General features: G+C 34.2%; 4 protein-coding genes and 1 long non-coding RNA gene across 5 annotated transcripts; 3 read left to right on the top strand and 2 right to left on the bottom strand.

The window, feature by feature from the left end:
• LOC110697198 lies at positions 1-2,015 on the top strand. The gene is made up of 2 exons (XR_002506469.1): positions 1-159; positions 1,439-2,015. It is a non-coding gene; the product is annotated as an uncharacterized LOC110697198 (long non-coding RNA).
• Positions 2,016-2,595: 580 nt separating this feature from the next.
• LOC110697196 (probable ubiquitin-like-specific protease 2A) lies at positions 2,596-6,102 on the top strand. Its single transcript, XM_021874543.1, has 7 exons — positions 2,596-2,784; positions 4,049-4,295; positions 4,381-4,548; positions 4,659-4,790; positions 5,306-5,387; positions 5,488-5,598; positions 5,684-6,102. Exons 1-7 carry the CDS (start codon positions 2,730-2,732, stop codon positions 5,837-5,839), a joined length of 951 nt encoding a protein of 316 aa, XP_021730235.1. The 5' UTR covers positions 2,596-2,729; the 3' UTR covers positions 5,840-6,102.
• A 48-nt stretch (positions 6,103-6,150) lies between these two features.
• LOC110697197 (probable bifunctional TENA-E protein) lies at positions 6,151-8,514 on the bottom strand. The gene is made up of 3 exons (XM_021874544.1): positions 7,707-8,514; positions 6,918-7,135; positions 6,151-6,661 (listed from the first exon to the last, which is right to left on the bottom strand). Exons 1-3 carry the CDS (start codon positions 7,827-7,829, stop codon positions 6,343-6,345), a joined length of 660 nt encoding a protein of 219 aa, XP_021730236.1. The 5' UTR covers positions 7,830-8,514; the 3' UTR covers positions 6,151-6,342.
• Positions 8,515-10,868: 2,354 nt separating this feature from the next.
• On the bottom strand, positions 10,869-11,360 carry LOC110697371 (leucine-rich repeat extensin-like protein 3). Its single transcript, XM_021874753.1, has one exon. It carries the CDS (start codon positions 11,358-11,360, stop codon positions 10,869-10,871), a length of 492 nt encoding a protein of 163 aa, XP_021730445.1.
• Positions 11,361-15,090: 3,730 nt separating this feature from the next.
• LOC110697417 (jasmonate-induced protein homolog) lies at positions 15,091-16,672 on the top strand. Its single transcript, XM_021874794.1, has 3 exons — positions 15,091-15,476; positions 15,718-16,107; positions 16,278-16,672. The coding sequence occupies exons 2-3, from the start codon at positions 15,739-15,741 to the stop codon at positions 16,473-16,475; spliced, it is 567 nt and encodes a 188-aa protein (XP_021730486.1). The 5' UTR covers positions 15,091-15,476; positions 15,718-15,738; the 3' UTR covers positions 16,476-16,672.
• The last annotated feature ends 7,292 nt before the right edge of the window (positions 16,673-23,964 follow it).

The following is a 23,964-nucleotide window of genomic DNA, read 5'->3' as shown; positions in this document are numbered from 1 at the left end:
CGGAAGCAATCTCCATTAGTCCTCTATAGTCTATCCTCAAATCAATCAGTCTACAATAATACTATAAGGGCTCTTACATCTCATATTTCTTCTTAATCCTACAAACTACCCTTCTCATTTTCATCTCTCTTCGCCTTTCAGATCTCTCTTCTACTACAGGTACGAACTTTCCCACTAATGCAACTTCTTCTATTAATTTTATTTCTACATTTTCGATATGAATAATGGTCAAATTAATTTTATCCACCATATCTCTAGGTGATTTAAGCTTTGTTATTAATTTTTGGTTTTGTTTGAATCTACCTATCTCTGAAAATCATTTATTTTACTTGTAGAAAATTTATTTGTACATGTAGAAAGTTTAATGGGTAGCTGCTAGATTAATCTTGTTAAAATGAACTTTATTCTGAAGCTCGAATCAACCAATAGTAGTTGAATTGGATTATAAGATATGTATACTAATAGTTAAAATTGTGCGTTGACAAATGTGAAAGTCTTTAATAAATCGTAAATATTGTGTTACAGGAAGAGTAACATGATTTTACTTGGATAGAGCACACCCTTAAGATGTGCATATGTGGAACTTTGTAGTTCTTGTTATTTGCTAGTACGATAAAAGAAGACATAGTTGATCGCATTATACGGTTAATGGGCTACTTCCCTTATTGTCATGGTTGGAAAACCTTTTTTGAGCATTAATGTGTTAGTATGTGTATTTTTGCGCGAATTATTTGGATGATACTCTAATTCATTGATATCAGTGGTGTGCCTATATAAGCTGGATATATACGGACTTATTATAAGTGATTTGTAAATTTTGTTTATGTTGCTTATTATAAGTGATTGTGTTCGTTGCTGGGTGGTTTCTCATACATTTGAAACTACAATCACTTTATAATTATTTAGGCTGTAGTGTACTTCAACTTTCTTGTAAATGAGTAAACTGTTAGATAGATTTGCCTAGGCCAGTGTCATACTGTCATTGATACTCTGATAGTAATCTCTGGCCTATCTGATTGCTACCTTTATATGTGTGGTTGGATTGCTGAAAGTCACTCCCTCTAGTAAAGAATCCCGGTTCTTGAAATAGAGGCTTACTGCACTACTCTTAACGGAATTAGTTGTCACATTGTATAACACCTCACAGTATAGCATATAGCACAATTCGCTGCACTACTCTTTATGGAATTAGTCTGTCACATTGCATAAAACCTCACAGTGAAGGATATGGCATGATTTACTGCACTACTCTCTTTCATCTAAGTTAGTGGTGGCATATTAGAAATTCCAATCATTTACTATCGCATGAAATTTGTGATTTTTTTTTTTTTTTTTTTTTTTTTTGTATTTCTGAACAGAGTATTACAATTCCTCTTAATTTGGTTTATGATTGGCTCTGCTATCTGCTTGTATTATAATGGAATTATTCTTTCCTCAGGAGGTTTCAGTAACAGTTTATGGCTATAAAATCCCCGGCTCAAGTGGTTTCGTTGGATCTATTCAGGGAGTTGCTCATTGCTATTTCGCAGTCTGAACCTGAAAAACTGTCTTGTTCAAGGTCACTGTATGAGCATTGTGAAAGCTTAAATGGTGCTAATAAGGTGAGGGACGAGGACATAACTGAAGAGTTAAGGTCAAAATTGATCTCGATTTCTTGTGAATTGTCTGCAGATAACATCATTCAATCATCAGTGGGCATGCAGGAGGTTTAATGTTGATGCCTTTGTGGTTTCCGTAGGAGTCATTAGGTCTGAACGCTGTAATTTCTAATTTGATGTTGTAACATTGCCATTTTAGCAGGGATGCTTTGTGTATCAGTTTGTGATGTATGGCTCAAATGTAAACTTTCTTCCGCCCTTTCATTGAGCTGTCTCTAATTATATGGCAGTTCAATAGCATAGAGTGATTACGCGTAGGGTGTCACCATTCAAAATTAAACGTTTTACTATGTATTTGGAGAAAATTCATGCTTACTGCCAAAGCTTTTGCAATAAAAAGACCTGATTTGGAATCAAGGTAGTCTCTAACATCAAACCCCAAAGTTGAGCTTCCATTGGATGTATTAAACCATCAAAATTCAATCTAAAATGACATTGTAAAGGAGAAACCTTCAAGACTATCACTACTTGCTTATCAACTTAATGTTTTCACAAGGAATGCCAAATAAGCGATTAAAAAAGATTAAATATATGTTATCAATACATATAATTAAATAGTGTCATGTAAATATTTTGGATTAGCATTTATGTAATGGACAAATTTGTACATTAACATATGTGCAAGTCAATGGTTTCTTGCTTTCAAAAAAAAATAAAAGTTAACTGGTTTCTTCAACCCTCGTAAGCAATTATTTTTGAATTGTTGTAATTAATCCATTGATTTAAAACGGAGGAAAAATGTTTGCAATATTGATAAAACCGAGGAAATAATACGACAAATATAGGAACCAGAAAAGACTATGGATAGAATAGAAGCACTCAACGTTGAACTGAACAGAAAAATGATTAAAGTCCACCACAGCAAAATTACCAAAATACCCCGCTCACATTTGCTAACATAAAACGGTTCACCTCTCTGGCTTTCTCCTCTTATTTATTTATTTATTGAGATGATATATAAATAGAGTTGTTAAGTACGAAGTATATCTCAAGTACAAATTGCACAAATTAAAGAGGGAAAAACAGTGAAATAAGGGATTTTTTCAAAAATTGAGCAGAGCAATTTTTGTGATGAGACGACGAACAAGAAAGCCTCCTTCCAATGAATTCGACTTTACTATTGCTGGTATTTTTCTATTTCCTCCCAATTCACCATATTTTCAAGCTTTCATTTTGCTCAATTTTCAATTTATGTGCTACAATATTTTATTAAAAATGCATTCTTTTTGGGGTGGGTATTTAATTTTGGGTTGTTGGGGTTCGTTAAAATTACAATTTATTATGTTTGTTTAATGTTTATATTCTGGGTTTTGATTGATTTGTTGTGACTTCTTATGTTTATGCATGATGCATGAAAGCTATAATTACATGAAAATAAATTATATTATATGAATTTGTTAAGTTAAAAAAAGGTGTGAAATTGGTTTGCATTTATGAAATTGGTGTTAAATTCTTGCAATTGGGTAGTTCTTCTTGAAATTTGAGCTAGTTAGTTTGCATTTATGAAATTGATATTAATTTTTTACTGGTGAATAGTGATAGATCTATAAAAATAAAATAAAAATGAAAGAAAAGAAAACTCTGTGATGCTGATTAATTCTAGTGATACAGAGAAAGTGGTTGGAAAAAAATGTGTTCTTATAATTAATCCTAGATTTTTTTAATTTTTTTTTGTTGTGATTAATTTAGGAAATTTTAGGTTTTGATATCTTAAAACAATGTTATTGATAGATATTCTTGCGGATTATCATCTTTCTGTTTTTTTTTATTTGGCAATTACTGTGTTGGAGTTTTGGACTTTGGAGGCTTAGAACAATCACCTGTTCTATAATTATACAGATAGAACATGAAAATTGGCAATTGATATGGACTGCTTGTCCCCCTTTTTACTTTCACCGTTGGATCTAAAGGTCTTAATTATGCAAATTGTCGAGATTTTTAACCATGATGTGCTCAAAATATTGAAGTCTAATATGTAGCCAAGAAACTGTTCTTAGAATTTTAAGTTTCAAAGTCTTATTTTTTACTAAAGGAATGTTTTTGATCAACTTATTGTTGTACTTCATATTAGTGAGTTTTAATAAGGTAGTTTATAGATACAGTGTTTTCAGCTATAGAAGTCTTTGGTATATTAGGATATTATGTTATATCTTTGATTTGATATTATTGTTTGTAATCTTTCGCACCATTTTCATGTATCATTGTTAGCCTTTAATACTCTTTTGTAACACTATAAATAGTTGTATTATTTCATGAATCTATTCAAAGCTTTTCCATATTCTCATTCTCATAACTCTATCCGATGGTAGTTTGTTGTACTATGATTCATTTCAAAAGAGATGCTTTACATAAATCCTGATCCCCCCCCTCGTTTTTTTTTTTCCTGGCAGGATTATTTGGAGATAACATATCTAAGCATCGTTCCTGCTGGCTACACATAGCTGCAGCTCAATATAAAACTGAAAAGAAAATAACTTTGACAGAATTTAAGGAGATAAAGAAGAAGTTTAAGCACACTTCACCTTGTTTTCTTGATACTTTTGCCCATGCTAAGCGCTCCAAGTTGATGGGTGGCCGTCATATTATCCCCAGGATAAGAAAGAAGCTAGACACTGAAACATTTGAGCATTACATGGAGTAAGATTAACTTCTGAATACTCCATTTATAATAACTTTTCCTTTAATTTTGGCCCATTTAGCATTCTTATTCTACAACTTTCAGGGTGGTTTGGAAGAGCTTTTCAGAAGAGAAGAGGATGTCATTTACATATCTTGATAGTCTGTGGTTTTCATTGTACCGAGAAGCTTCTACTAGACCTAAAGTTCTGACATGGATTAAAAAGAAAAGCATTTTCTCCAAGGATTATGTGTTTGTTCCTGTTTGTTGTTGGTAATTGCTGCTGTCTATTTAAATTTGCTGCTATACCATGTTATATCTGGGTTATTTTCATTGACTGCATCTCTCACTTGATTTTTTTTTTTCCTTTTTAATTTCACTAGGAGTCACTGGAGCCTCTTGATATTTGTCCACTTTAATGATAGTTCTGACTCGAAAACTAGAACCCCATGCATGTTGCTGCTGGACTCACTTGAGAATGCGGAGCTAAAGAGACTTGAACCTGAGATTAGAAAGTATGATACTTCACTTTTGTTTCTGTAATTACTGCATTGCACTTCAAAAGTTGCTCTCCCTACTTGTTTGTTCTATTTTTTCAGAAAAGAATAATGTGTTGTTATCTTGTGGTTTAGGTTACATGGATACTTGCCAATGTATTGATATTTGTATTGGTAATTTATACTCCCTCGGTCCCTAAATTAGAAGCCTATTTCTCTTTATTATGTGAGTAATAAATATTAGAAATAGGCTTCTAATAAAGGGACGGAGGGAGTACTATAATAATTCATACATTCTAGGATTTGAATCCTGTTGTAGCATATCATTTTCTTGTAATCTTTATGAAACATTCCACTGTGCTAAATTTGACTATTTATTGTGTTAAGAAACCAATTTCATTGTTAATCAGGACAAAGAAAACTGAAATTCATATTGTGATTGGGTGATTCACATGAATTCTGACCTTAATACCCTTTTGGTGGTTTGCTTACCCAGTTAATTATATTACGTTCAATGGTTGTCTTTGGTTCAGGTTTGTTCAGGACATCTATAGGGTAGAGGGCAGGGAAGAAGACAGGAAAGTGATTTCCCGAATTCCTCTCTTGATACCTAAGGTGATCTTAGTCCTGATTGAAGTATATGAACCTTGTATAGTTTTATCTATATTCAGGAACAACCCTAATCTGCTTTACGCATATATGATGCCATTTTCAGGTGCCTCAACAAAGGGATGATGAGGAATGTGGAAGCTACGTTCTCTATTTCATCAACTTATTTATGCAATTTGCTCCGGAAAACTTTTGTGATTCTGATTACCCATACTTTGTATGTACATGAATCTTAATTCCTTCATTCTTTACTGCATGTATTTCTTGTCACCTTGTATTGTAATTTTATCGTCATACTGCAGATGCGAAAAGACTGGTTTGATCTTGAAAACTTAGAGTATTTCCGCAACAACCTTGAGAAGGAACTGTCTAGTAAAGTAGCTGTTAAAAGCACACACTCTTCTAGTGTATCTCAGCGGCTGTGTAAAAACGATGGTGTTATATTGTTGGATGACTGACCTTCATCCCTCTCTTGATGGCTGGCTAATGTATTTTTTGTAGCATAACAAACACTAGGGCAGAACCGCAGAAGCAAACCAATCAATTTGTATATACTTGAGCTAATGCAAAAATGTGTCAGATGCTATGTTAGCCCTCTGTATTTTTGTGCTTCTGCGTCTGTAAGTGTCACAGCTTGTACATAAAACTTGAATGGATTGACAAGCTAAATCTCTAACTTTTGTAGCACAATTGTCTTATGGAGTAGCATTGTACAAGTTGACCTTGATGTATTTGTTTATATTTGTGTCAAGGTTATAAGCTGATAATATGGTAATACGATAGTATTCCTTTTATATCGTATGTAACATAATTGTTGCCTGCCAAACTAGCTTTTACAAGCACTTTTCAAATTAAAAAAAAAAAAAAAAAAATGCATCTTTATGATTCAAAACCAACTTTAAGCTGTAAAACATACAAGAAACACAATCGAAACACAAATACAAACACATACTTTCTGCTCCTAAGTCATCTGTCCCTCACTCATATTCCAGAACTCAACTTCTAGCTCAAGAACTTGCAAAAGCATTGCTTCAGCTATATTTTGCACATCCTGCGATCCCTTTGAAATACTTCGATCAGCAATTTTCTGCAGAGATTCACAATACTTGCCAAACCCTTCACTCCCCCATCTCTCACAAGCTTCTTTGAGTTCTGACGGAGTTTTGGCATCAGCTTCAAGACAATGGGCAAAGCTCACTTGGTAAACAGCCTCAATAGCCCAGAAGGCTGTCATTGCCACTGCATAACTGACGTCTGGTTGCATCAAGCTTTCTAAAAACCTAAAGATTGAGCACGTACGTGAGCACATTACAATCAACATAAGGTAATACTGAAAAAAATGATTTCTGCTATGATTAATCAACAATCTTAGTAACTACTTGTAACAAAGGAACTTATTACATTGAGTACATCCCCTAAGCTGAAAATCGAGTCTTCATGATTTGAAATTGTGTTTTCTATATTTATCAATATTCTCCATTTAATCCCTTTGTTAGAGACCTGAGCAGAGTGTTATTAGACAGTTCAGCATGTCACCTGCAGTAATTCTGATTTGTTTTCAGAGGAGTGATCTCACTGAGCTTGACATCCCATTTTGCAGCTTCATTCTTAAACCAAGAAATTTCATCATTCAGAGAAGCCAAACCAGCTAAAATAACTTCCATATCCGATTCATCATCTGATTCCTTACAAGCTTTCACCAGTACACTCGCAACAAAAGGAACAAATTTCCTGACAAATATGTAATCCTGACTCTGAATTTGACACAGAGACGATACACACTGAGTATTCCGATATTGATGCCATGATCACAAACACATAAATACAAGCTAAGCATTGCGAACAACAGTATTAAGAAGACACACACTATGTCGAATACTCGTATAAGGTTAACTAAACAGTTTACAAAAGCTATGATGAGGCCTTAAAAGTCTGAGGGCAAGGGCGAATACAGTCATAGGGTATCAGAGTTCAATTCCTTAAATACAAACATTCTTAAGTAGTTAAAGTTTGTTAAAATCTGCTCTGGGAAATTGGGATTTTCTCACCATCAAAATACATAGTTTAAATCCCAATAATATCAAAATAATCTTCAACAGAATCAATTTATGCTCAATTTCAACAAGAGTAAACCAATTCAAACCTGAAATATATAAAAGATTATATATTCTCTGATTAGTGAAAAATATGAACCACAAACCTACATTGTTACAAATTATTTTCTTCATGTTTAGAGGGCGATTTAAAAAAAAAAAAAAAAAAAAAAAAAAAAAAAAAAAAAAGTCAAAACAGTATAAACTTTTAGAGACAGAGAAAGTAACTAACCAGCCAGCGTTTGAAAGAGGAGAGATCAACGGAGCCATCGCGGATAGAGCGTATAAAAGCGTGGCGAGTTGCTGCAGTGTAGACTGTATCATGGATGTTTACCCGTGTTTCTATGGTTGCCATCTTTCCCCTCTCTTTCTCTCTCCTTTGACTTTGCTTTTGCCTTTTGACTTTTTGTCTCTCTTGCTTGCTATCGGAGATAGCAGAGTGTGGCAGTAGTTTAGACGTGCGCTAAGCTAGTGGCACTGGAAAATTTGTTGAAGAGTATTCGGATTTTAAGCCATTAGATGAGGCCTAATTTGACTTGGTTGGGCAGTTCGAGTCGGGGTAGTCTAGGTTAAAAGGTCACTTGATAAAAGAGGGACACAATAGTGGGTTGGGTCAAAGACATTGCAAAGAGAAAAGCGTATATGCTAAGAGGATCAAAGAAGATAGATTTTTTTTTTTTTTTTGAGGGCATCAAAGAAGATAGGTTTTAATGAAACGTTCATGAAAGAAAGTTCAAAATTAATAGTCACATACAAAGTTTATTTATCAATTGGCTATTGATGTAGTGGTAATTGGGGTTACATTTGGTAGGAAGGACCGTGTGTTCGATCCCCCGCAATAACCATTGGGAGAGGACTGGAACCTTACCACCAGAACTGATCCTCGAATCCAGATTAGCCCAAAGGGTGAACCGGGTGGAACACAAAAAACAAAAAAACTTACGAAAAAAGGACACCTAATCTAAACTTAATTGGAAAAAAAATCATCTATGGTGGTTATGCAAAAGTAAGTAACCTATAATTTTTACTTCAATATATCTAATTTCTCCGTTCTTTTTTACTTAATCTGTTTCTTTTATCACGCTTGTCAATGCAAAATTTCAACGATCAATAATTTTAATTCTCAATGAGTAAAAATTATAAAAGATATATATTATGATAGTACGTACTTATTGAGACGAATTCAAAAAGATCTACCATGAATATGTTTTTCTTTACATATTATCCACAAAAGACGGTCAAAGGAGGGGTGATAAATAGTGTAAAAGTCAAAGCGGATCAAGTAAAAAAGAACGGATGAAGTATAATTTACCTTTTGTAAAAATTAAAAAAATGGATTAAAGTAATATTAGTGGCACTAGGTTGATTAAAGGTGAATATAAAATACAAAGTACAAGATAAATAAGATTTTGGTTAACTAAAAATACATATGGAGTAATACAATAAGATTGTAAACTTTGGTCTATACAAAAGTGAACAAAGATATACGAAGTAGAATAGTAAGGTGAAAAGAAGCTTTATAGACAAGGTTTTTGGCAAAAACAAGACTTTTATTTAGGGATAGAGGAGTACATGTGTATATCATTATTATCAGTATGTTGGATTGTGGTTCTTGTCTATCCCTTTCCCGCGTCTTAGTCAACACACGCACTATGCGTTTCAATGTCTTACAAACAGTAAGATTAACATCAAAGAATAGATGACAGTGGTAATTAATTGACAATAGTTGTTTTGGGTAAGTCTGCAAGGTAAAATTACTGATACAGTGATACGGAGTAGTGTAACGCCTGTTGTCTGTGGGTAAAACGGAGTCATAATGTTTTTATAAAAGGTAAAAAAAGGTAGTACCTTTAAAGTGCACCAATTGATGCTAATTGCTAAATTGGTGTTGAAAAAAGTGTTTTTGCTGTTAGAAAATTAAAATAGGTTGGTAGATAGGTAGTTTTAATGCTGAGTAGTAATGACTGGATGGGCAACCTAAATTTAATCGGATCAAATTCTAATATACTTGAACATACAAAGCGTTCTTCCAAGTTTGGAGGTATAGGTATGCCCGAGTATATAATAGACACTCTTAAGATCCCTAATGTACAAACCATGTGGACCATTAGGTATCGTTGCAGACGTTCATCTGCAAAATACAGCGTAGTTTATGGTGATTTCCCTGCTTGATATAACTAAGCTAAAAAACAAACATGATCGAGATTAATGTCCTTATTGTAGATGTATACAATAAACGCAGTCTTGCTAAATAAATTATTGTTCGTTCTGGCAGGCAAACTTCCGAAAAAATGAAATCAGTGATCAACAACAGAGTCAGCTAGTTGCTAGCGACAGCATCACTAACAAAAGGCAGTCCTTCTACTGAACTCTAAAGACAGTGATGGTTTATAGCATCCGTCGCCAGTACCCGTACCTGTTATCGAGTTTGGGCTCTATATAAGCGAAGGTCAAGGCATGTGTTGTTTGTGTACAAGGGCCCGTCGCAGTTGTACAACTATTGTTCATAGTACGAATCACAATCCTAAAAGTTAACGAACCGAATAAACAACAAAACAAATGATGCTAAAATTTAAATGACTAGTTTTTATTGACAGGAAGTGGGGAAGGATGGTGTCAAATCTCATTTTACATTGTCTGAAAATCAGGTTTCCCAATATACTATTTTACTGAGGAAACGATAAAAATAGCATATAATTGATTAATTGAAACAAAAATGATGAATGGTATATAGGCATATAGCTAAGTATCCTTTTTTCTTGCCCTCCTCGGTTGGTGCTTCCGTGATTGATGGCCGCTTCCACCAGCTCGTTGTTACATTCTCTTATACAGTATGTTCAAAGGAGTGTGCCAATGTGCCATAGAGAGCTTGAATTATACCAAAAAAAAAAACCTCTGCCAAGGCACCTTTCCATAAATCAGTCGAGTGTGACACTTGGACACATACAGTGTGACACTTGGACACATACAGATCACAGACGTACCCGTGTTACATATTTTGCAGCTTCCACATCTGGGTGTCTAGAGTCTAGACTGTCATCCTTGTAAATAAGTATGGTAGTACTGTAGCTCATGATTTTCTTCTACCTATATCATTGTAACATATACACGTGTGATTGGTTGTATACTTGTATTTTAACCATGTTGAGTCCTCGGCATTGTAACAGAGCAATCTTGTTTCTGTATCACTCGCACATCTACCATTCGGCAAATGATTAACAACACAAACCAATGCAATAACAAGCCCAGGTTTCTGAATTTGCCACGAATTCAGTATTATTCTCCCAAAACAGTACCAGATCAACAACAAATGAATGGGTTAACTTCACTTTCACTTCAAATCAAACACAATACACTTACAAACCAAACAAAACCCAGCAACCCACCATTGAAATCAAGCAGGTATCGGACCCGGAGTCGACCCAACAAACCGACTCGGAGGATTCAAACTCGGCGGAGGAGCAGATATCACCGGCATTGGAAGATCAGCAGGCGGCGGCGGAACAGGAACCACCACCGGCGATATCATCACGGGCGCCGGAGGCGGTGGTGGCGGCGGCATTACCGGGCTAGACCCCGAACTCGGAGGTGGATACAGGTTCGGGTTTGGAGGCGGGCTTAAGGTCGGGTTAACATTAGGAGGCGGGTAAGGGGATGGATTCGGGTCTGGGTTCGGGTTAGGAGTAGTACTAATCAAAGGAGCTGGAATTGGATTTGGAAATTGTTGAATAGTAGGTGAACAAGAAGAATCAGAAGTAGATTCAGAACATTTATGAGATTTTCTAAGGCCATGTTTGATGAGAGTGAAGCCCAAAATAAGGCCCATAAAAGCAAGAACAATGACAATGAAGATGAAGATCTTAGTTGCTTTACCAACATAACACATTTTGAGCAAATATGGGAGGAGAGAGAAAGTGAGTGAGCGAGGAAGTAGAAGATGAAGAGAGGATTAGGGATGATGGGTTGGGGTGTTTAATGTTATGGTGTGGTTTATGGTAATTGGGTGGGGAGTGTGGTGTGGCACGTGAGTGGCATATTGACAAGTGGTGGGTTACATGTGAAATTACAGCTCAGTAAACATAGGTTAGTTTTAGTAGCTTGTTATGTGGCTTGCTTTTAGTAGCTAGTACAGTAGCCTTTAATGGCGTTGTTTCCAATTATACCTGTATTACAGGTTTCGTTGGCGTGGTCAACTCAACCATTCTGTCCTAAAGTTAACGAACGCTCATGCGTTAGATAATATTTACCTCCGTTTTTTTACAAATTTATTTTTTAAAAAGTTTATTTTTAATTGATATGTTTTTTTTGTGTAAATTTTATACCTTGTATTTACTAGTGTATTTCACTTACTTTATCATTTTATCTCATTTTCTCTCTTCTCTTTATATGTGTGCTTAAATTAAATGTGTCAATTAAATAAAAACGGAGAAAGTATTGTACACCAAATTAACATATACAGTTTAGTAACCATTTTACTAATGAATGCTAATTTAACACTCCAAGCCTTCGTTAAAATCCCTTTAAAAGTCCAATTGCATTTTATTGCATCTGTTTTAGTTTTACAGTTTTACTATACTCCGATTTATAATTGTATACGAAGTACTATACTTTTTGCTTCATTTTAAGTGTTCCAATTTTAAATCCTATGGAGTACGTTATTGACACACCACTTTGTCCAATTTTGATTATTGTACGAGTAAATACTTGTTGTAATCGTTTTAGTTAATATTTTCTATTTTAAGTTTCATGCTAGTATACATTGGGTCAATATTTGAATCTAAAGAAAATAAATGAAGTGTTTAGCAGTCAGGTGCTTGATAAGGGTATAATGATGATTTCGTTGTTAAAAAGATGATTTCCTACGTTACTCCGTATCTTGTACTCAGTACTCGTATGATTGTTTGGGTTACTCACTTGATCACGCTGAGGATTTCTCTACCTCTAATAATTTGAGTCATGAGTGACTCTAATAACACGCGTTGATATTAAATTATACTTTAGTTGGTATTATCATGATACCAAAATACTTATTCAGTAGTACCAACGAATGCAAAAATATTTTATTGGTATCGATATAATTCCTTGTTGATATTTATATGATACCATCTAAACAAATTTTAATACCAACGCTGTATTATTAGAGTCATTCATGACTCAAATTATTAGAGGTAGAGAAATCCTCTAATCACATTACCTCCAACTTTTAAACACGGGAGATGAAAAACTGAAAACTGCTTTCTCAATTCCTAGTCCATAGGGTCACATCCAAATATTCTCAATTTCTCATATACGGAGTATACAATTGTTGTACTCCGTAAATGTTAAGAGGTGAGTACAAAATTCTAATCTCAGTCGGAAATGGGTGATGTGAAAAATATACTACTTCCTCCGTCCCATAATACTTGATACAATTACTATTTTCGTTCGTCTTAAAAATACTTGACGCGTTATTAAATATAAGATCGGACCACTAATAAAAATATATTTTCCTATACTCTCTTTGGGACCACAAACCCCAAAACCCAATTAAATCCTACATTATCTCTCTCCTCACTACTCCCACCTCCCCCACTTTTTGTTTTCATTAATATAAAGATACAAAAGAGAATCTTTTATATAATTGTAGGGAATTTTTCAAACTCAACTTTGAGTCTCACTATAACCATATTTGGACGCCGGAACCATGGCAAGGACGTCCAGGCAAGGCGCCACAACCAGTGCACTGGCGTCCAAGCCAGATGCCACAACCAGTGCAATGGCGTCCAGCCCAGGCGCCTCAACCAGTGCACAGGCGTCCAGGCTAGGCGCCACCACTAGTGCACTGGCGTTTCTGCCAGACGCCGCCGTTACCGTTTATTTTATTTTTTTAAAAAAAAAATTGAAAATCCGGAATTCTATTAAAAACAGTTTTTTTTTTTTTTTTTTTTGAATTATGTTTAATAAATTTATGTTTTGATTTAGGATGTGGAAATTTATGTTTTTTATTTGATTTTATAAAAAATATATATACTAGACTTATAAAAAATAACACATAAAATTAATAAATATTAAAAAAAATCAAACACATTAAAAAAAAAAATTAGACATAAAACAAAATTATTTAAAAGTAACACAAATTTTCTGATTTTCCCAAAAAAAAAAAAAAAAAAATTAAAAAAAAAAAAAAGCGGCGAAGGTGGGGCGCCTGGCCAGGACGCCCACCTACTGGCGGTGGCGCCAGATCCGACAGCCATAGCCAGTGGGCAGGCGCCTGGTTTGGACGCCTCTACCGTTGGCTGGGCTTCCAAGCCACACGCCACGCCACGCCACCGCCAGTGGGTGGGCGTCCTGGCCAGGCGCCCCACCTTTGCCGCTTATTTTATTTTATTTTTTTAAAAAATAATTTAAATAATTACCTTGCCACCAAGTCGCCGCCTTTCCTCCGCCGTCGCCGCCGCCACCTCTTTCCCTTGCCGCTTTTAGAAAGATGTAGTGAGTGGTTTTTTTTATAAACAAAAAGGGCAATAAGGTCACTTCAATACAAATTTGTGGGCTTTATGTGGAGATTTGCGGGCGATGTTTAGCGATTCACTAAAATATACATTGAGACGATTCAAACAAGATCCCACTTGACTATGTTGTATCGTAGCTATAAATCACAAAAACTAGTCAAAGTTTAGTCTGTGCATAGTGTAAAAATCAAACGGTGTCAACTAAATAAAAACGGAGGAAGTATGTAATAGCTAAACAAAAAAAAAAAGGCAAAGTTCACGATGTTATAACCATAAATCTCTCAAAATGATCAATTGAGGAAAAAAAAAACACCCTTGATTGCATGCACAATTCAATCCATATAACAGTTATCACACCTAAAGGAATACATTCGTTGAAATGACACTTGAAATTTAAACGACGAATCAAATACAAAAGGCAAGAACTAGATTCTAGTCTTTCTAGATTCACATTTAGACAATTAGACATGTGTTTTAATTTTAGATCTTTTTTTAAAAAAATCTTAATGTAAAAAAAGAAAAGAAAATCGTACTAGCATTGTCAATTATATGCAAATTATTGATGTAAATATAATACTCCATACATTAAAATAATAGTACATAATTATCAAAAAGTTGTTACACTTGTTTAGTTGTGTACCTTGACTAAGATAAACTTGAGAATTCATGAACACGAAATTTTGAAAGAGGGCGCTCCAGTATTCTTTCAAATAAACAAATATTGCTTATCTAATCTAATGGCAGAGTTTTAAATAAGCGGAAAAAAAAAATTATAAACAGGGTTAAAACGCACATATGAAACTTAAATACATTTAACAAAGCTAATTGAATCAAATAAAAATAAAGTGGATTCAACAAAGCTTATTGAATTAAATAAAAGTCTAACACATTTAAATAAAGTTAATTGAAACAAATGAAAGTCAAATGCATCCAATAAAGTTAATTGAATTAAATCAAAGTCAAATGCATTTCTATAAATTATATTAAAAGAAGCAATTAAAAATTTCAATAGTATAACATGTTCATTATATCGGCAAACCTGACTAAACACTAAATATTGCAATTAAAAAGAAAAATTAGAGTATCATCTATCTAATAGTATTTTATGGGACGTGGTAACATATATTTTTATACTAAGCTAGTAGTACAAAGTAGATAAAAAAAATGCAAAAGTTAAAGTATTGTGCACTTGTGCTGCTATTATTCTGAAATGTATAATAATAAATACGTAGTATGACATTTGAATTTATTTTTTTTCCCCTTTCTATAACCATTCAATTATGGTATATTACGTAGTTTATACAATTTTTTATTTTTATTTTTATTTTCTTATGGGACCTATATTTTATTTATAATACTTGTAATCAATAACAATATGATAAGCATCTTTAGGGATGCTTTTTTTTTTTTTTCTTGTTTTTCCACTATGGTCTATAAATATGAATAATATGCCAACTTTTCTAGCAATTGTGCAGTTAATTAAGTAAAGAGGTTCTTCACTGCTTGCCAAGGTATAGTATTACTCCTCTCTGTCTCTTATTATTGTTTGTGCTATAAATTAAACCATTTAATTTCCTGAGTAGTTTTATTTTTATGGCAAGTAATGTATATCTTTCGTGTTTTTTTTTTTTTTTTTTTTTTTTTTTTTTTTTTTTTTTTTTTTTTTTTTTTTTTTTTAAATTATCATATTCATATTATATGTTTAGATATGAATTTCATCATTAACATCATCAAAACTTATTAATTGAGCAGACTAGAATACGTACGTAAGCAATGGCTTCAACTCAGGTTATTCCACAAGATCATCAAGCCGCTCTGGATGAGTTGGTGAAGCAAGCACAAAACGATGTCGTTCCAAGGATGGTCAGTGACTCGCAACAGCAAGAAGTAGCTCTCCTTGGAAACCTGAAGAATTTGACTACTGGAGCCATGAACCTTCATGCCGAAAAAATGTGGTCCGGAAGCTTTTTTCAAAAGTACAGGGATGATATACCTAGTGGTGTCACTATTGGGTTCAGCATACTAGCCAATATTCAAGATGGCATCAAGTCGGCCGTGGTCTATAGTGGCAGAAGCAATAGTGGACATCAATGTGGATGGCTCGTCGCTTGGTCCAACCCAAGGGATATACATGCTAAGAAGGTATGAAAGTGCACAACTTTTGGACCTGAGTCACCTAAGTACCTAACTAAGAATCTTATAAAGACGACTTAAAAAGAAAAATGAAAAAATGTTCGACTTATAGTGCACGGTAATTGTCAAATACTAGTATACTACTCCGTAATTGTCAAATTTGATGGTACATGTTGCAGGTTTATGTGGAGTGTAGGCCAATTGCGAAATACAACAATATAAATTGGGAAATCATTGAGAGTGAGCTGAATAAATCTAGTAGTAACTCAAGCCACAGTGATACATCCACTCAGACTTCTATTCATGCTCGCATACTTTCCATGGAGCATCCGGTGAAATCAGAAAGCGATGGAATTACTATCGCATCGTTCAACTAGTTGATTAAGGATTTAAGGCTTATAATATAACCTAAGTAACTATGATATGTGGGATAGTAATTAATACAGAGTAAGATTTGAAAATATGTAGTACTACTTACGTATGTTACTATGATGTTACTACGTATTTACGTAATTGTCCTTGTATGTTACTCGCTCTATCAACTAAATAAAAATGCTTCTTTTATACAATCTTATCTTTATACTTACAAAGTACTCCCTCCGTCCCATAATACTTGGGACGTTGGGATGGATACGTAATTTAAGAAAACTACAAGTGGATTTATTTAAAGCATTTGAATATTATTGTAGACACCTGACTGTGTCTCCCCAAAAACCAAACTCAGTGATGAGTACCTTTCATGTTTTGATTATCGAGTTAGGTGAAGAGTTGAAGAGTCTCATGAATTCTCTTTAGCCTTGACCATTTCTAACCTTTCATTAAATGTTTTAAACCAAAATCATTCATTTCGTGTCCTTTTGAAAAAACGTCCAAGCCAGATTACTTTGGTCCATGATATCGGTCTAATTATTGTGTAATTGGATAGGGCTTGAAAAGAGCTTTCCAACGAAATATTATAAGCCCAAATCCGACTTATAACGGAGAAGTTATGGTCAAAATATTAAACCGAGTCTGAATCAAGCCTTACCTGCGACCAAATGAATCAAGCCTTACAAACTTTTAGAATCTTTTAGAAGGTTGTTTTCAATCCTAAATCCATTAGGATTTACTGTGAGCTTCTAGAATCCTCAATAAGGTTCTAATTTATCCTGTTTTCGAAAAGATAAAAATTTAAGAATTTTACATCGGATAAAACATCTATTTTTCAATGATTCTAATCCCGATAAAAAAAAGAATACGTACGGAAATTTGGTTAACCAATCCGATTGGAAATCGGATTTCATACGAATTCTATCTTTCCAAAACCATCGCTAAGCGACAGCATCATCGCGCCGCGATGGAACCTGTTTTACTTTGATTTGATTTCTGACTCTTTTCTGATCCTTCGACCCTCTTTTTTCCTTATAAATAAAGGTCGTTTTACCCCGTTTTCAATCACCAACAATCATCATCTAATCCCTTTTCTAATATTCTTTCTCTCTCTTTTGATTCTTTTCTTAGCCTAGCCTAAACACGTCCTAATACCCATCATTGATACTTTTCCCTAATCAAACACCGTACCACTACTAGAAATAGGCCGAATACCGACGGACTTCTTCCGACGGATACGTATTTCCGTCGGAAAAATCAGAAATTCTGACAGAATTTTATTCCGTAGGAAATCCATCGGAAATTTCCGACGGATTTTAGTTCCGTAGGAAAATTTAGGCTGTTCCGACGGAATATTCCGTAGGAACAGTAAATTACCAACGGAAGTAAAATCCGTCGAAAATTTCCGACGGAATTTTCCGTCGGAACAATAATTTTCCCACGGAACTAAAATCCGTCGGAATATTCCGACAGATTTTTCTCGTCGGAATTCTACATTTCCGAAGGATTTTCCGACGAAACTATTAAAAAATAATATAAAAAAATCCTAACCCTATTTTCCCTTATTTCTCCTCAGCCGCCACTTCCTTATTTCCCCCTCTCTCTTCTTCTCTTCCCTTTCCCTCTCCTCTCCTCTCAGACTTCTCATTCCTCTCCTCCCTGTTCTCTTCTCCCCTTACTCTTCTCTCCTCTCAGACTTACTCTTCTTCTCCTCCATTTCTCTCTTTCACTCTTCGGTTTCTTCTCCCCTTTCACTCTCCTCTCTGTTTCAAAACCAACAACAACAACGCAAAAAACATCAAAACCACCAACAACGGCGCAACAATTAAGGGCTTCACCGGGCAACCGAGCAATCGCAACAACCACCACCGACATCAACAAATTTGAAGAACAATTTTTTAAATCTTTCGTTTTTATTTTTCTGATTTTGATTTTAGATTTGTAGATCTAGTTTGTGTTTATTCGATTTTATTTTTCGGATTTTGATTTTCCTACTTTTGTATTATTCAATTTATATAATAGATTTGTTATTGTTCGATTTGTGGGTTAGATCTTTTTTTTTTTAATATATTCTTAATTTTTTCAGTTTTTTCGGTGGTCTGGGTGGGTGTGGTGGTGGGTGGGTTAGGGTTAAGGGGGAGGGTGAAGTACGGTGGTCAAGGTGGGGGAAGTCTGGGTGAGGATGGTGGTGGGTTTTCTGGGTGGGGGAAGTCTGGGTGGGGGGTGGTTGAAATACGGTGGTCTGGGTGGGTGTGGTACGGTGGAGGGGTTTTCTGGGCAGGGTGGGTTTGGTTAGGGTTAGGCAGGGTGGGTTTGGTTGGTGTTGTTACGGTTGTTGGGGTAGTTTGGGTGCGTCAGGGTTTGGGTTAGAGGATTTTGGTTGGTGGTGAAGTGGGGTTTGGTGGGTTTCGGTGGTGGGTAACGGTGGTGCGTTAAGGTGGGGTTTGGTGGGTTAAGGTGGTGGTTTACGATGGTGGGTTAAGGTGGTGGTTGATGTTAGGAGGGAGGGTCTGGTCTGGGTGGGGAGGGGGGGTCTGGGTGTGGGTGGTGGTGCCGGAGGTGGCAGGGCATTTATTTTTTATTTTTTTTTGTAGCAGTTTCCGGCGGATTTGAATTCCGTCGGAATTTTCCGACGGACTTTCCGGTGGCCGGAAAACCTCTCCCGATGAGTAAATTCCGTCAGAATTCCGTCGGAAAACACTATTCCGACGGAATTGGCCATTTTACCTACAAAGGGTGTTCCGACAACCAGTTCCGATGGAAATTCCGTCGGAACAGTGTTTTACGACGGAATTAAGGGTGTTTCCGACGGAATTTTTCCGTCGGAAATGACCTGTTTTCTAGTAGTGTACCTCCTTCACGAGCTTAGAATACTCCTAGCCAATCTCGAAGTTGCCTTCAACCTCGACGTGAAAGGTTGATAGTTCTGAGGGTTTGGTCCCAAAATCTATATTTCAATTCTTATTTATTTTATTTATTTTATTTAATATTTCTTGAAGTTTACTAATGTAACACCCTAGAAATTCCTTTACTTTAAAATACCTGTTTTTCTCTTTTTAAAATACGAAATAGGAAATTCTAAGATATTACCGCCACAGTGAAAACGGCTAAGGCAATATCAAAGACACACAGCGGAAGACTCATTTTAAAAACCATTCAAAACAAGTCAACTTAAAAAGTCAAAACAAACGAAAGTAAAGTCAAATGAAGTCAACCTACAACTTGGAACCATTGTAGACCCTTATCAAACCCCAAAACGAATGTTAAAACCTTCATGTGTTAGTATCACAAGCAAGTATATAATAATCAAAGCAAATAAACACACCAAATTCTTATGGAAACTAAACAGGAATCGCTCTTCATTCATGCCCATCATGAATATGCTTCATCACCTAAAAAGCTTTCCTTTACTTTGTCCCCACTACTTGCCATTAGAAATGGGTCGTCGCAGAGCCAAGATAAAGACAAGGCCAAACAAACATACAAACACACAATCAGCAATGCCGAGTACATAAGCGTAAACAGTACACACTAACATGCTTTTATCCTATCAACACACAACTTACCTTGTTGCACCTGTTTACAAGCATACAACATACCATACAGCCAACCAATAAATAAATGAATTGCTTATTTAATTTGATTACGCATCGAATGGGTTTCTTACCAAATCCCTGCCCCAAATAAATTGAGGTAAACTACATCGGGAGCTAACCGGGTAGGCAAATGCCAAATGAAAGTGATTGGACGTCCTACGCATAAAATAAATAAAGGAAAATACAGCGTCCTGTACTCCCAATAGAAGCTATGGTTAAATATAAAACCACATAACTCCCCTCATATGTTCATACTTGAGGTATATACGTTCCAAGAGTTTTGGTGCGTAATCTCTTTCACTTTACGTTGTCTACATATTTTAGACTTGGTGATGACTCTCAAAACATTACACAATCAATCATCATAAATCATTCAAGCAATCAAACATACCAATTTAATTCTTGAATAATTAGTGACCACATAAATTTAATGTTGAACCCTTTTTAAACTACCTCGACGTTAAATAACACCTTAAGCGCATAAAGCACTGCAAATCCTATCTCTCGGTGTTTAGAACACCTTAAGTGCACTTAGGCACTGCATTTCCTTTTATTCCAGTGTACTAAGACACTTAATAGCTCAATTCCCATGCTTAAAGCATCAACAAAAATTATATGAACCATCATAAAATTCTTTTATTTTATTCGAAACCAAATTAAACATTTAGTTTAATTAAACATGCTCTCAATCATGCCAATAATAAAAGTGTGGTTCATATTCAACATGCCAACATAATTAATTCCAATCATCTATTCACCTCAAGTAATCCATACTTCACAAATCAATCACGAACATCAATTCAATCAACAATTCCAACCAATACCTATCATGATACTACTTTGGAATTAATTAAACAAAGCCTAGCATGCTTCTACACACTTAAATAAATACCGAGTACGCGAACGTACCTCAAATATGATCTCAAAATCGCCACGACTACACGAAATCACTCACTTGGAAGTCTCCTACAACCCAAAATTATAAAGAGACATTACCTATTCATAATAAATCTCCAGCAATATATATACTTTTTAAATCACATTTATACTCTCTAAACCATTCTGAAAATTCATTTAAACCACTTACTTTTATTCCCAATTAATGGGTAATTAAAAATCCTTTTAAGAAACATAATTCTAACTTTTAAATAAAAATTCGAGCATTATAAATGTAATACCCCGTATTTTTCAAACGTATTTTCCAATTAATTAATTAATTATTATTTTCTAAAAAGGGTATTTTAGTAATTTATTTCACTATTTGAATTTTGGAGCCAAAATGATATTTGAATATTGGAGTCAAAATGATATTTGAATTTTTGCGCCAAAAGTATTTTAAAACTTAATTATTATTTTTAGATTTTGGATAAGATTTATCATCCATTGATTTTATTTTAAAAACCGGATTCATTATATATATTTCGGATATTTTATTTAAGCAAAAAAATAAATTATATTTTAATTATTTAATTAATAGGTCTGAAAATTCCTAATGATTATCTAGGGATTTCGGATTTTCCTAGTGTGGAAAATCTGATTTTCTTAATTTATTTAGTGAATAATTGGTATTCTCTTAATTAATTATTTTATACAAAATAAATTATTTACACAATCATTTTAATCCCTTAAATCTAGCAAAATAATTTCCTAAATTCTACATAAGGGGTCCGATAATTTGAGCTATGGAAGCTCAAAATTTTTGGCCACCTTGGTTGATTTTTAGGTGATTTGTTTTGGTAATTTATATTTTTAATTATCTCTCCTAAATCTATTATTTTTCCTTAATTCTTATTTCCCATCTCCTAAATATTTGATCATCTTATTTCTCTACCTTATATCATCCTTGATTATTCCCCAAGCAAAGCTATTTGCCATATTATTTTTCATGACAACATACTTTCCATAAATTAATTATTTATTAGTCACCTTAATATTAAACTTTCCATAATTCTTTAGCTCTCTTCTCCAAGTAATTATCTTAATCTTTTTTACCATAATTCTTCCTACATTCTCATACCATAATTCTTGCATGAGCTAGCCTATAAATACTCCATAAATCATAGCTAAACACTATTCAATTGCTCTTGAGCAGTCTGATGATAACGAGCATTATTATTGCAGACTGCAACAATGCATGGCTCGCAGTCCAAAGTGGATCGCGTATAGCAGTATTCTGGTTGTAGTAGGATGTTTTACAGGATTCTACAACTTATCAAGTAGTTGATTCTAGTTGAAAATTGTGAGTCATGCTTGTTAGGTAAAATGACCAAGTCATCTTTTACAGGAACTGGTGAAAGAGCTAGTGACCTTTTGGGACTCATACATACAGCTCTAATTTAATTTCTCTCTAATTCTCTTCTCTTCTCTTCTTCTTGTTCCCTTGCGCCACCACCACCACAAATCACCACCTCCACCGCCGGCTGACACTGACCCCAGCCGCCGGTTGTTGCCCCCTTTGCCGCCATCTCTCTTCTCCTTTTTCCTTGGTTTTCTACCTCTTCTCTCCTCTTCTCTTAATTAATTAATTAATTAATTATTAATATTAATGGGGTGTTATAAAAATTATCATGAGTGTTTTTATATAAATAAAATCAGATTTTTTATTCAAGTTTATGAAAAAATAATTTATAAGGTTCATGTACATATAGTTGGGGGGTTTTTAATTTAATTGTTGTGATTATTTGTTAGCCTTATATTAATTAAGGTTATATTTATTTGTAGGGTGTGTTTGATCAAAGTTCTTGAAGTCCTTTTTTGTGTTGCTAGCAAGGATCAAAGGTACGTTTAGGTGGCTAGCTACCTTTGAAATTGATTGGATTGAATAAGCATGTTTTATATAATTAATATAGTGATTGAATTAAATTGAATTGAATTATGATTTATGAAATAAAAGCATGTTTAAAGAATTGATTTTTATAAATATATTGAGGATTAATTTTATATCATGTTTTGAATAAATTATTTATCATGTTTTAAAAAGGTTTGAGTTTGAAAGCATGTTGAATTAAATAAAAAGGAGGTTTTAAATTGTTTTATTATAAAGATTGGAATTATTGATTTAAAGAGGATTTATTGAGTTATTTATAAAAGCTTTACAAGCATGAATATTATATTAATCCCACTATGCGGATTCATTGAAGATTATGGACTTTGTATGACCTACTCTTTCCTCAAGTATAGCCTTTCAACATAAAGATACTAGCTTGGGGGATGTGCACAATTAGAGAGGAATTGGTTTTTGAAAAGAATTGATTTTTTTAATAATCATTATTATTGAATTATTGATTTATTGGAATTATATTTGATTATATTGAGAATTGATTTTTAAATCATGAGTTCGGAATTATTGAATTAATTATTGGAATTGGTTTTAAAAACATGTTTGCTAATAAATTGAATTTACTTATCTTGCACCTATCGTACTTAGTAGCATATTTTGCTAATTCGTATTTCCTATTTGTTTTGTTTCGCCCATTTTGCCTTAATGGTAAGTAGTGTTGACTATTTTCAGGCGGAGTCAATAATTGAGCATATGGTAGTCTTGGGATGTTCTTCACCTAGTTTAGGAATGTTGGTCCTTGTTTATATTTTGAGTACTCATAACATTAGTTACTATTTTTACTAAGTAGCAATAAAGAAAGAATTTGAATTTCCGCTGCAAAGTTGTGGTTTTAATTAGAAGTTTGAGTAGCCTTGCGTAATCACGCGGCGGTAATACGCCTAAGTCTATCTCTACAGTATAATTATATGTATTATATTGGTATTTCCGTAGAGAGAGATTTGAAGGTGTTACAATAAAAACATATAAACTTGCTGTACTTTTTATTAAAAACATTATTTTCAATAGTTTTCATCAACTACAACCAAATCCCATCAATAGACAATAATTTAGAAACTTAGG

Source organism: Chenopodium quinoa, unplaced genomic scaffold, assembly GCF_001683475.1.
Source record: "Chenopodium quinoa cultivar QQ74 unplaced genomic scaffold, ASM168347v1, whole genome shotgun sequence".
NCBI lineage: Eukaryota > Viridiplantae > Streptophyta > Magnoliopsida > Caryophyllales > Amaranthaceae > Chenopodium > Chenopodium quinoa.
Note: the sequence above shows the minus strand (reverse complement) of the source record. Positions and strands in the feature narration are given on the sequence as shown.

What these genes read in the sequence shown, in the direction of transcription:
- LOC110697196 (XM_021874543.1), top strand. Translation starts at nt 2,730, where the DNA reads ATGAGACGACGAACAAGAAAGCCTCCTTCCAATGAATTCGACTTTACT. An exon ending in CTTGAACCTGAGATTAGAAA is followed by an intron (nt 4,791 to 5,305) that starts GTATGATACTTC and finishes TCTTTGGTTCAG; the next exon opens with GTTTGTTCAGGACATCTATA. An exon ending in TTCCTCTCTTGATACCTAAG is followed by an intron (nt 5,388 to 5,487) that starts GTGATCTTAGTC and finishes TGCCATTTTCAG; the next exon opens with GTGCCTCAACAAAGGGATGA.
- LOC110697417 (XM_021874794.1), top strand. Translation starts at nt 15,739, where the DNA reads ATGGCTTCAACTCAGGTTATTCCACAAGATCATCAAGCCGCTCTGGAT. An exon ending in GGGATATACATGCTAAGAAG is followed by an intron (nt 16,108 to 16,277) that starts GTATGAAAGTGC and finishes TACATGTTGCAG; the next exon opens with GTTTATGTGGAGTGTAGGCC.
- LOC110697197 (XM_021874544.1), bottom strand. Translation starts at nt 7,829, where the DNA reads ATGGCAACCATAGAAACACGGGTAAACATCCATGATACAGTCTACACT. An exon ending in CCTCTTTCAAACGCTGGCTG is followed by an intron (nt 7,136 to 7,706) that starts GTTAGTTACTTT and finishes TGTCAAATTCAG; the next exon opens with AGTCAGGATTACATATTTGT. An exon ending in ACAAATCAGAATTACTGCAG is followed by an intron (nt 6,662 to 6,917) that starts GTGACATGCTGA and finishes CTCAATCTTTAG; the next exon opens with GTTTTTAGAAAGCTTGATGC.
- LOC110697371 (XM_021874753.1), bottom strand. Translation starts at nt 11,360, where the DNA reads ATGTGTTATGTTGGTAAAGCAACTAAGATCTTCATCTTCATTGTCATT.